General features: G+C 38.5%; 1 protein-coding gene across 1 annotated transcript; it reads right to left on the bottom strand.

Annotated features, from left to right (window-relative positions):
- Positions 1-7,367: 7,367 nt before the first annotated feature.
- On the bottom strand, positions 7,368-8,445 carry LOC138876201 (uncharacterized). The gene is made up of 3 exons (XM_070155106.1): positions 8,299-8,445; positions 7,677-8,195; positions 7,368-7,562 (listed from the first exon to the last, which is right to left on the bottom strand). The coding sequence occupies exons 1-3, from the start codon at positions 8,443-8,445 to the stop codon at positions 7,368-7,370; spliced, it is 861 nt and encodes a 286-aa protein (XP_070011207.1).
- Between the last annotated feature and the right edge of the window lie 3,145 nt (positions 8,446-11,590).

The raw sequence follows: 11,590 nt of genomic DNA, 5'->3' as shown, positions 1-11,590 counted from the left end.
ATTAAATTTCGAATCTTCCGAAAACTAAACTCGACCACACACGCGAGTCATAATACATATTACGAAGTTGTTCGAGACCTTATGTCGCCGAACGAGGCGTAAATTCTTAAAATGACAAGTCGAGTCTGTATTGGAAAAAATTATATTTAAATATAAAGGTGACGTGTCGAATACGTGTCGAAACACGTAGACTGGTCAAATGGTCAAAGAATTACAACTAGCCAAGAGGCACGAGTTGCAACAGATACGAGCAAATGGCAGAGGAAGAGGCACGGGCAGGAATACAAATAACCCAGCACTCGTACCTATCTAAGTCATTTATGTCCGAGAATCAAAAGGAATGAATCTGACAATAGAAAAGAGTGCAGATACGGCATTTAATAGGCATTAAATGTGGAATACGTTAGAGAATTTGTATTGAATATAATGATTATGTAACGTAGCATTAAATGTCTTTAATTACTCATAATAGCCTCATTATGATTTGGGTAAAACGTATATCTCCAAGATATCTATATAAGGGAGACATCTCATCAATTGTGGGGACATGAAATACTATTGATTTAAACTTTGGTTTACTTGTTTTTCTCTTGATCACTCTCTTGCTACCTAAATTACTTTTATACACTCTTTTGATTATTAGTAGCCCGCGTTCTTCTAAATTCTAGCTTTGACTAAAATTTTATTTTTTGGTTAAACAAATTGGTTCTATTACCGGGAATCTAATAATCTATTTTCTTTTCGCTTAACTTTCCTTGTTGCATCAACTATGTCGAACAACAATGACAAGATTCAGGGAAACCAAGAAAACCAAATAAACCAACAACTTCAGAGAGACCCTCAAGATAATAACGCACTGATTATTACTCCACAAGGCTCTCCTCGGCGATCTCGTGAAGGCACTCCTAAGGGATCTCATACTGATAGACAGGCTCAATTCAAAAATGTTGAAGCTATGGATGAGGCTTTGCAAAAACTTATTACCGCACAGGTCAATAAAGTCATTTAGGCCTTGGTTAGCCAGTTACCTGTTGCACCCCCCACACCTACTCCAAATAACAACACTCTGGAGAACCCTCATTCCGGGCTTGTTAATTCAGGCAGCGGTGGAACCCCCAGTGAATCGCAGGATGGAGAACCAGGTAATTTAGTTAATTCAAATTTACAAAACTTAGTACTAACCTTGTAGAAATAGCTCAAGAAGCAAAGTGAGTGCATAGAGCAGATACCCGGGGTGCCTCCATAATCAAAGGGATAGATATGGATAGATATTCACAAACCCTGGAAGCCTAGTGCTGCTCCACTCTCAATTCCAAAAAAGTTCAAAATGCCTGATATTCCAAAATATGATGGAACAACAGACCCACGAGATCACGTGACTGCATTCACTACGGGTGTAAAAGGCAACGATTTGACTAAGCAGGAGATTGAATCAATATTAGTCAAAAAATTTGGTGAAACGCTCACCAAAGGAGCGCTAACATGGTATTCTCTTTTACCCAAAAAATTCTATAAATTCTTTTGCTGAGCTTGCAGATTCTTTCATCAAAACACACACGGGAGCTCAAAAAGTAGAGAAAAGAATGAAGGATATTTTCAAAATCAAGCAAGGGGACTCAGAACTGCTTAGAGAATTCGTGGACAGATTTCAACGAGAAAGAATGACATTGCTGCGTAAACCTGACAGCTGGGCAACTATACCTTTCACAAGTAATTTGAATGAAAAAAGCTCGGAAGCTACGAGGAGGCTCAAGGAAAACCTCCGAGAACTCCCAGATACAACGTGGAATGATGTTATAACAGGTATAGCACGAAGCTGAGGATTGAGGAAGATACTGTTCCATGGTTTCAAAAAGAAGAGAAGGTAAGTTCGAGATGTGCGGAGATCGAAAAAAGATCTGGTAAAATAGGTACATGCTTTACATGGGACCTGCGGGAAAGGATTCACGATCAAAGCAGGATAATCAAAGGTATGATCACAGATCAAGAAACAGAGAATCGGGTTCTTCATCAAGATTTAGGAACTAGCGAAATAACTATGAGTCATGAGATGATGATAAAAATTTAAAAGCAAAATTTGGTGGTTACAACTTCAACGTCAGCACCTCCGAGCTCGTAGCCATTTTGAGAAGCATGGGAGATAAGGTTCGATGGCCAAAGGAAATGAGATCGAACCCAAACAGGTGCAACCCTGACCATTGGTGCGAGTTTCATAATGACCACGGACATAAAACAACAGATTGCAGATTTTAACAAAGTGAAGTTGATCATTTATTAAAACAAGGGTATCTTAGTGAGTTGTTCAGTGAGAAAGGCAAGCAAGCTTACATGAAGAACAGGCAGGAGCCTCCAAAACCACCTTCTCCCAAAAGAATTGTCAACGTTATAAGTGGGGGTGAAGACGTCAAGGGTATATCATATACTGCAGCTAACAAAATTTCCAAAGTAACAATTACCCAAGGGAAATGGGTGCGGCATATTTTAGAGGAAGACAACATTACATTCAATGACGCAGTTGCAAATGGCGTATTAACCCCTCATAACAACATATTGGTAATATCTTTAATTATATATGATACTAATGTGAAACGAGTTTTGATTGATCCAGGTAGTTCCGTGAACATTATTTTACTGAGAGTATTACGTGAGATGCAAGCTGAAGATAAAGTGATACCAAAGGCGCATACTCTATCTGGATTTGATAATTCTAGTGTCCTCACGAAAGGAGAGGTAACACTCACCACATTCGCTAAAGGAGTCGTTAAAGATACAAAGTTCCAGGTGGTAGATATGGAGATGGCTTACAACATGATTCTTGGGAGACCATGGATCCACGAAATGGATGTTGTTCCCTTAACCTTGCATCAAGTTATTAAATTTCCATCGCTATGGGGAATCTGTCAAATTCGTGGAGATCAACATACAGCTAGGGCTATCAACTCTGTTGCAGATACAAGCACGAGAAATGAAGGTAAATAGCAATCACATAAGGCAGTTGAGGTCACCACAACACAAACCTTAAATGAACAAGGGCAAACAGATGTAGATTCAAGGCCTGATACCATTCAAGAACTAGAAGAGAATGAAAATATCAAAACAACAATAGAGGAATTAGAGCCTGTCGTGTTATTTGCTCAATGGCCGGATAAAAAAGTCTATGTTGGAGCCAATCTTAGCCAAGGTATGAGAGGTAAGTTAATTGAATTTTTGAAAACTAACATGGATTGCTTTGCTCTGTCCCACTCTAACATGACAGGAATACTCCCGGAGGTGATGACCCATAAACTAAATGAAGTCCATCATACCCTCTTGTCAAGCAAAAGAAAAAAAATCAAGGAACTTTCAAGATTCAGGTGAATCAGGAAGAAGTCCAAAAATTGCTAAAACTTGGTTCCATTCGTGAGGTAAAATATCATAACTGGTTAGCTAACACTGTTATAGTTCCAAAGAAGAACGGTAAGTGGCGGGTTTGTGTAGATTACACAGATCTTAATAAAGCCTACCCTAAAGATTCTTTTCCACTACCACACATAGATCAATTGATTGATGCAACTGCAGGTCACGAACTATTAAGTTTTTTAGATGCATATTCAGGTTATAATCAGATTAAAATGGATCTGGGAGATGAAGAAATAACTTCATTCATAACAGCATGGGGACTTACTGTTATAAAGTAATGCTCTTTGGTCTAAAGAATGCAGGTGCAACGTATTAGAGGTTAGTTACCAAAATGTTTCAAGAGCATTTAGGAAATACTATGGAGGTATATATAGATGATATGCTTGTTAAAACTCAGTATTCAAAAGATCACATATCACACTTATCTGACACATTTTCAATTTTGCGCAAATTCAATATGAAGTTAAATCCCGAAAAATGTGCGTTTGGCGTTGCATCAGGCAAGTTTTTGGGTTTTCTTGTTTCTAACCAAGGTATTAAAGTAAATCCTGCACAGATCAAGGCCATTGAGGAAATCCCTGATATACTTTCAAACAAGAAAGAAGTTCAAAGATTAACAGGGAGAATTGCAGCCTTAGGAAGATTCATTTCTAAATCATCAGAGAAGTGTTTTAAATTCTTCTCAGCCCTTAAGAAGCAGGATCATTTCGAATGGAATGAGGAATGTCAACAGGCACTCAGGAATTTGAAAACGTACTTATCAAATCCACCTTTGCTGGCAAAACCAAAGGCTGGGGAAAGATTACTCATATACCTTGCTGTTTCGGAAGTTGCGGTAAGCGCTGTTTTGGTCCGAGAAGAACAAGGTAAACAATCCCCTATCTACTATGTTAGTAAATCTTTGTTAGATGCGGAGACACGGTATTCTCAGTTAGAAAAACTTGCACTTGCATTAATCATGGCATCTAGAAAGTTAAGACCTTACTTTCAGTGTCATCCTATCGCCGTAGTAACTGCCTACCCTTTACGTAATATATTACATAAGCATGAGCTATCAGGTAGGTTAGCTAAGTAGGCAATAGATTTAAGTGAATACAAAATCACATACCAACCTAGAACTGCTATAAAATCACAAGTGTTAGCTGATTTCGTGGCCGATTTTAGCCAAGAGATGCAATTAGAAGCCGAAAAAGAATTACAGGTATTCAATGGGGCTAACCCGGGAACTTGGACTTTATTCACTGATGGCTCATCTAATGTAAAAGGTGCATGTTTAGGTATTATCTTGGTACCACCTACGGGTGAGACCATTCGACAAGCTATTAAATGTCACTCCATAACTAACAATGAAGCGGAGTATGAGGCTATGATTAAAGGTCTAGAATTGGCACGAGAGCTTGGCATAAATTAGATTATAATTAAGAGTGATTCGCAACTCGTGGTTAATCAAATGCTGAGGACTTATACAGCTAGGGAATCAAAGATGCAACAATACTTAGAAAAGGTACGAGAATTGATAAAGCAATTTCAAACCTGAAAAGTTATACAAATACCAAGGGATGAAAATGTTGAAGCGGACGCCCTAGCTAATCTCGCATCTACAGCTGATGTGGCAAGCGATGCAAACACCTCAGTTATACATTTGTTTCATTCAGTTCTCGATCCTGATAAGAATGAGATAAATTTTAATAATTTAACTTGGGATTGGAGTAACGAGATTGTTGCTTTTTTGCAGTATGGTACCGTCCCTGATGATAAGAAGAAAGCTCATGCGCTTCGAAAGAAGGCTGCTCGGTACTGCTTAAAGCAAGGATATTTATATCGTAAAATGTTCGGTGGTCCCTTAGCAAGATGCCTCGGACCTTCACAAACGGAGTATGTAATGAAAGAAATACACGAGGGACATTGCGGGAATCACACAGGAGGAAGGTTATTGGTAAGAACCTTAATTAGGGCAGGTTATTACTGGCCTAAAATGGAAAAAGAAGCAGAAAGTTTCGTGGCCAAATGTGATAAATGTCAAAGGTACGGTAACAATATGCATAGACTTGCGGAATTATTACACCCAGTCATTGCCCCATGGCCATTTATGAAATGGGGAATGGATATCGTGTGTCCATTACCACAAGCAAAAGGACAGGTAAAGTTTCTGCTCATAATCACTAATTATTTTACTAAATGGGTGGAGACAGGAGCATTTATACAGGTGCAAGAAAAGGAAGTCAAAGATTTTCTTTGGCGGAATATCATATGCCGATTTGGTGTACCAAAGGAGATCGTATGTGATAATGGCCCTCAATTTATTGGAGCTCAAATCACGGAATTCTTTCAAAGTTGGAAAATTAAAAGGATTACGTCAACACCTTATCATCCAAAGGGTAATGGGCAAGCAGAATCAACGAAATTTAAAGAAACGATTAGAGGAATCAAAAGGTAACTGGCCTGAAGTGTTACCTGGAGTTTTATGGGCATATCGCACAACTGCAAAAACAAGTACAAGAGAAACACCGTTTTCATTAGTTTATGGAGCTGAGGCTTTAATTCCAGTTGAGATAGGGGAACCAAGTACGCAGTTCACACAGGCAACACAAGAATCTAATGAAGAGGAGATGCGGGTCAATCTAGATTTACTCGAGGGAGGAGAGAAGCTGCATTGATAAGAATGGCAGCACAAAAGCAAGTCATAGAACGATATTACAACCGAAAAGCACGCCTCAGATTCTTCAAAGTGGGGGAATTCGTGCTTAAAAAGGTTTTTCAATCCACAAAGGCAGCTAACGCGGGTAAATTAAGTCCAACATGGGAAGGACCCTATAGAGTTCGTGATATTGCAGGCAAGGGAGCATATGAGCTGGAGACAATGGATGGTAAGATACTACATTCACATTGGAATGCTGTTCATTTAAAGAGATACTATTTTTAAGGAATACCCACGGTCAGGTATCACTATTTCAAATTTAATTTTTGAATTGTTAAAATTTTACTAACAATTTTAGATGATAGGCAAAAAGCTAACCCATACTAAATGATGAGTCACGACCTGTAAGGCACACGGAATAACCTAAAATTCCTAGCCTAGGGTTACAATTATTCTGATAGAAATTCATACGGGTTAAGCAGTCTTCATCTAATATCGCACCTCCGAGTCCCGTATGTTTTTCCTTTTCAGGAAAAGGACTAAATGAGAGAATATATCAATTGCTCGAGGCTTCATACTTCAACACTCAAACACTTGGGGGACTACATAATATGCACAGATATGTGTATAAAGAAGGCAAAGAAGATTAAGAAAAACCAAGCCTAAAAGAGTCAAGTGCAGAAGGTGACGAGATGAAGCCACGAGCTAAGGCCAAATAAAAACCTCACTATAGTTAGGGTAAAGGCTATGTACTAAAACGGGTTATAAGAAAAAACCCTGTGTCTATTATTCTTCTTTTGAAAAAATCTGTTACAAGAAAAACAGTTACGAGAAAGTTATAGATGTAATTCAAATACATGTAAAGTATTATTCAAAACTAGTCAAAGTTATTTCAAAGAAACATGTGTGTTCCTATTTCTTTTATCGTATGATAACACCATTATGAAGTTGAGACATCTTCTTCATTAAGTGTCGAAGTATAAAAGGGCCCTCTTTTATAAAACTCATGTTTAAATTAATTAGTCATGAGGTTAACAGAAGCATTTTCGAAAAACAAAAATGCAAATTATTCTGTAAGTCCTTAAAAATAAAGGCAAGAATAAAGCAAACAGAAGTTTAAGATAATAACATGAAAAACTTCTTAATATGTAAAAAATCTAAGACTAAGTTCGAACTTAGTCATAAAACTATGAAATTGTTTATACAGATTGCCCCATAAAAGACTTGGGGACTTGCGTTTCCAAAATCAACCCTCAAATGAAGCTAAGGGTTTGATTACAATTTTCCAAAATAAAAACAAGAACAAAATCATTCAAATGATTAAAACTGGTCATTGAGAAGTTTGTGGAACTGAAGCAGGAACATCAATAGCAACGGGCTCAATTTGGGCAGGTGCATCAATAGATGCGGTTTCAACTTGGCTTGTAACAACAGGCTCGATTGGGCTTGAAAGAGTTGGGATACCCGTATCAACTTCAACATTCACGAGAGCTTCAACCACGGGAGAAGGGAAGTCCTGAGTTTGCTGAGCTTTTTCAATGGTTTCATTGATCTTAGCTAACTCCGACTCCAGGTTGAAGTTTTCTTGGCTAGCTTCAATTAGGGTATCTCGACGTGAATTCAAAAATGCCCAACTTACCTCAACAACAGATTTTTCTTCAAGGATCTCATAATCCTTTTCCCAATCAGCAATCTCATTCTTTAGCTCTTCATTGTCAGCCAAGGCGGAGTTGTAAGAAGCTTCAAGAGAGGTATGGGAGCTCTCTAAAGCACAAATCTTATCAGCCGAGACTTGAAGGTCTTCTTGTGCTTGAGTTAAGCTTTGCACGAGCTCCCCAGCGTAAACTTCTTTTTGACTCAAAAGAGCCTTCAACTCTCTGTTCTCTTCGTTGGCCTTAGATAGTTGCTCTGAGAAGGAAGATTTGAGACGTTCTTTGTCTTTTTCTGCTTGGCTTGAGGAAGCTTTTGCAACCGCTAACTCTGAAGTTAAAGCCCGCACCTGCTGTTCTAGGGTACTCTTGCCTTCTTGTAAATCTTCCATATTAATTTGTGCACTCTCAAATTGTTCCTTCCAATTGATCGCCTCCAACTGAGAATCACGTGCTACCTTCTCCAAGAGAGGGATTTTGTTCATCATTTCTATGCCGATAAGATTGGCCTAAAAAGGGGAAGGGAAATAAGAATATAAGAATCCCAAAGATAAAAAAAATTTATAAGGTAAAGAAGGGAGAGAAGGAAAGTACCTTCAAAGTGGCATGCACGATATCATTCATTAGAGTCAGGGAACTATGGCTCTCCAGCTTTGCTTTTTCAATTGGACCGATTAAAGGTTCCATCCATACATCTGCCTGACTTGACTTCCTCAAAAGGCTGCTATCAGCAGGAACTTCAATGGTTACCCTCCTCATAGCGGCACTTCTACTTGAAGAGCCCACTTTCGTATGGTGAACGATAGGAGGGGGAGTTGTCGAAGGAGGAACGGTAGAGGAAGTGAAAATAGTAGAAGAAGGAACATAAATAGCTGGGGCTGGTAAGGAAGGAATCACAGGCACGAGAGTTGAGAAAGAAGATAAGGGTATCTCATCTAAAACAGGCCCTAAACTTCCACTGCCAAAACCACTGAAGAAAAGTTGATCAATAGATTCATGGGTATTATGGGGAGTGACGTTTATGAGCACGTGATTTTTGTTTTACGCGACAATCACTCCAAGAGAAACAAAAATAATAGCAATCGGTCTTGCTGTACAATTTTTGAATTTTTTTTTAGTATGTTGTTAATTATTTATGATTTTTGCTATTTTTATTAAAACAAAATACAAAAAAATGTATCGTGTGTAGTTGAACCGTAATTGGTTTTAAAAGGAAAATCGTAAAAAATATGCATCTTTTATTCTATTTTTTGTTGTCATTAAGTGATTTTATTTTAATTAAATGTCAATGTGAGTGATAATTGTTGTTTTGAGTATTAATTAATATTGGTATGATTTTATTAGGAATTTTATTTTTTTTAAGTTGTAAGAAGGAAAACATTGGATTTGGGCCATAATTTCAAATGAAATCAGGCCCAAACTCATACAAATGACCCAGTCCAACCAGGCTTTCTGCGAGATGCCCCAAACGATGTCGTATGGGCGTCATCCTTTTGAGCCGTTGATTGATTCAGGGGAACGGCCCAGATCAGACCAATCCTTTACCCAAACGACGTCGTATAAGGCAGTCTAATCTCAGCCGTTCAAGCCGGCCTGATCTAACAGCCCTCGTTCCATCCCCTTTACCCGTTATCAGACCCGACCCAATGAAACCCAGCCTGATCCACCCCAGTATGAAAGCAAACGACATCGTTTCACTTAAACCTCCAGATCCAGGCCGTTGATCTCGATTGATCTAACGGCTGAGATCATGCCATCCACCCCATATATAAGTTTTCCACCCGTACCCCACCCCCTATCCAAATACCCCTCCTTCGTCTTCATCCCTTCCAACAGACCCAACCCCGAAACCCTAGAGCCGCCCCCCTTTCCCCTCACCAAATACCTGGCGGCATGGACGCCGGTGACCCCCACCTTAACACCCTAGGACCACCTTGACACCCTAAACATAGATCTGCAAACCATTGATCTCGAACCTTCCCCCATCGTCTCGAATCTTCATTTGAAGATTCGAGCAGAACCTTGACTTACACCGATGTACCCCAGCTTCACACCAGACAGTCCCCGAACCTCCCTCGTGACCAAACCATGTTTGGTTTGGTCCGAATCTAACCATGGAAACCCAAATCCCAAATCTACCATCTATGAACCCCAGAAACCCCAAGCCTGGTCTGTGTCCGTTTGAGCTAAAGTGATTAGGGTCTAATGGACCTTAATCGAAGTGTTCTCAGTTGAGAACACTTCGATTAAAGTCCGTTCAACCCTAAGAATGTTCATTTCAAACACGAGCTGGTTTTCTGATTTTTTCAAGGACTTTAAGGTAGGTGTGTTTTTCTTTCCTCGATTCAGTACATGTGTTGTTAAAGGTCTGTTCGTATGGCCAAATGTTTTGTTTAATTTGTGTCTTTTAAATTTTATCAACTGTTGTTGTCCACCTCTGTGTTTGATCGAGTCTGTCTTCTATTCACTGATAATGTGTATATGTGTATGAGTTGTGCAATCAATTGAACTTTGAAATTGATTGATTAATTGATTTCACCAGTACAACTTTTGCTTAGTCAGTACAATTTGAATTGTAGGTTGATACTGTTAGAGTTCTGATCATGGCTTTCGATTGTATATGTTGTAATTAGTATAGTCGAGTCGATACACATCGTCAATAAGTTCAAAGCTTTGAATGATAATAATTTGATTGGGTTTTCTGTTGAAATCCTACTTAAATCAAATTAGGAATTGAGTTTAACTACTTATAGTTGTTGTACTTGAATCAGAAATTTAAGGGTCTTGGTCTATAACTGCAGTCTGAATTGGGGGGCATGTGCACTTGTGCACAACATGTGAATAAATGCCTTTGTTAATATGAAGAATAACTTGACAGCATGTGCTGTCAGGTTATATTCCTGCTGCCCATGTCAGCTTTTAGTTTAATAAGCCAATTAAAAGGGCTGTCAGGAATCTCATGGGAATGTTTCATATTTTAAAATGTTGAATGGAAAAACAGCAAGAAAGAGAAGGTTTCTGATGTGTTTTAACAGGCTGTAGATAGCCTGATGTTAGGCTATAAAAAGGAAAAAGAACTTCCATTAGTGGGGGGACTGAGATTGATTTTGAGGACGGAATTTTGAAAAGAAAAAGGCAGACAGATTTTTAGACTGAACTCAGATTTTTCGAGACTTGATTGTTAGATAGATACAGACACATACACAAGAGAGAAAAACACACAGAAAAATCAGAAATTGTTTCTTCCTATTTGTTGTTTGGGCTTCATTTGTTTTCAGCCTTTTCAATCAATTCTGATTCTTTGAAGTTCCAATTGAGTTTATTGGTTGAGTGTTTTCATTGGTTTATTATTGGTTTTGGTCTTCCTGGAGTTCTGATTCTACTCCATTGTGTGCTACTGTCATTTGGCTACTTTTTCTATCGGCTATAGTTGCATTCTTGCACTCAAGCCTGTTCTGTTGTTTGTTCTGTTTGTTGCTGTTACTTTGTCTGCTGCTGTTACTTTGTGCCCCGCTGCTGCTGATTTTCCCCATCTCTTTCCTCTTCTCCTCTGCATTTTCAACATTCCAGGTACACATTTCGAGTCCCATATTGGTGTAACTGAAACAGTTTGAAAGCATGAAATGAAAGATGTTGAAGAAGTTTAAATATCTGTTGTAATACTCATGGTATATTGATGGGTTTGTATAATTGACTAGTTTGTAATTCAAAAGCAAGAAAGGATAGTTAATTGATATTTAACTGAGTTTTAGTCCTTTTTTGTGTTTTGGTTTATAGTTGTTTGTACAAAGTATGTAATTGTACAACCCATAGAATGCATGGATAGTTGACATAGTGACTGACTAGATTCCTTTTCTGCTATAATATGCATAGGATAGAATACTTCTGACTTTATACAACGCAT

This window comes from Nicotiana sylvestris, chromosome 8, assembly GCF_000393655.2.
Source record: "Nicotiana sylvestris chromosome 8, ASM39365v2, whole genome shotgun sequence".
Lineage (NCBI taxonomy): Eukaryota > Viridiplantae > Streptophyta > Magnoliopsida > Solanales > Solanaceae > Nicotiana > Nicotiana sylvestris.
This window is presented reverse-complemented; position numbering and strand designations above follow the sequence as displayed.

Coding starts and splice junctions, on each gene's coding strand:
- LOC138876201 (XM_070155106.1), bottom strand. CDS start 8,445: ATGAGGAGGGTAACCATTGAAGTTCCTGCTGATAGCAGCCTTTTGAGG. Junction 8,196..8,298: donor TGACTCTAATGAATGATATC/GTGCATGCCACT, acceptor TCCCCTTTTTAG/GCCAATCTTATCGGCATAGA. Junction 7,563..7,676: donor AAGAAAAATCTGTTGTTGAG/GTAAGTTGGGCA, acceptor GAAAAAGCTCAG/CAAACTCAGGACTTCCCTTC.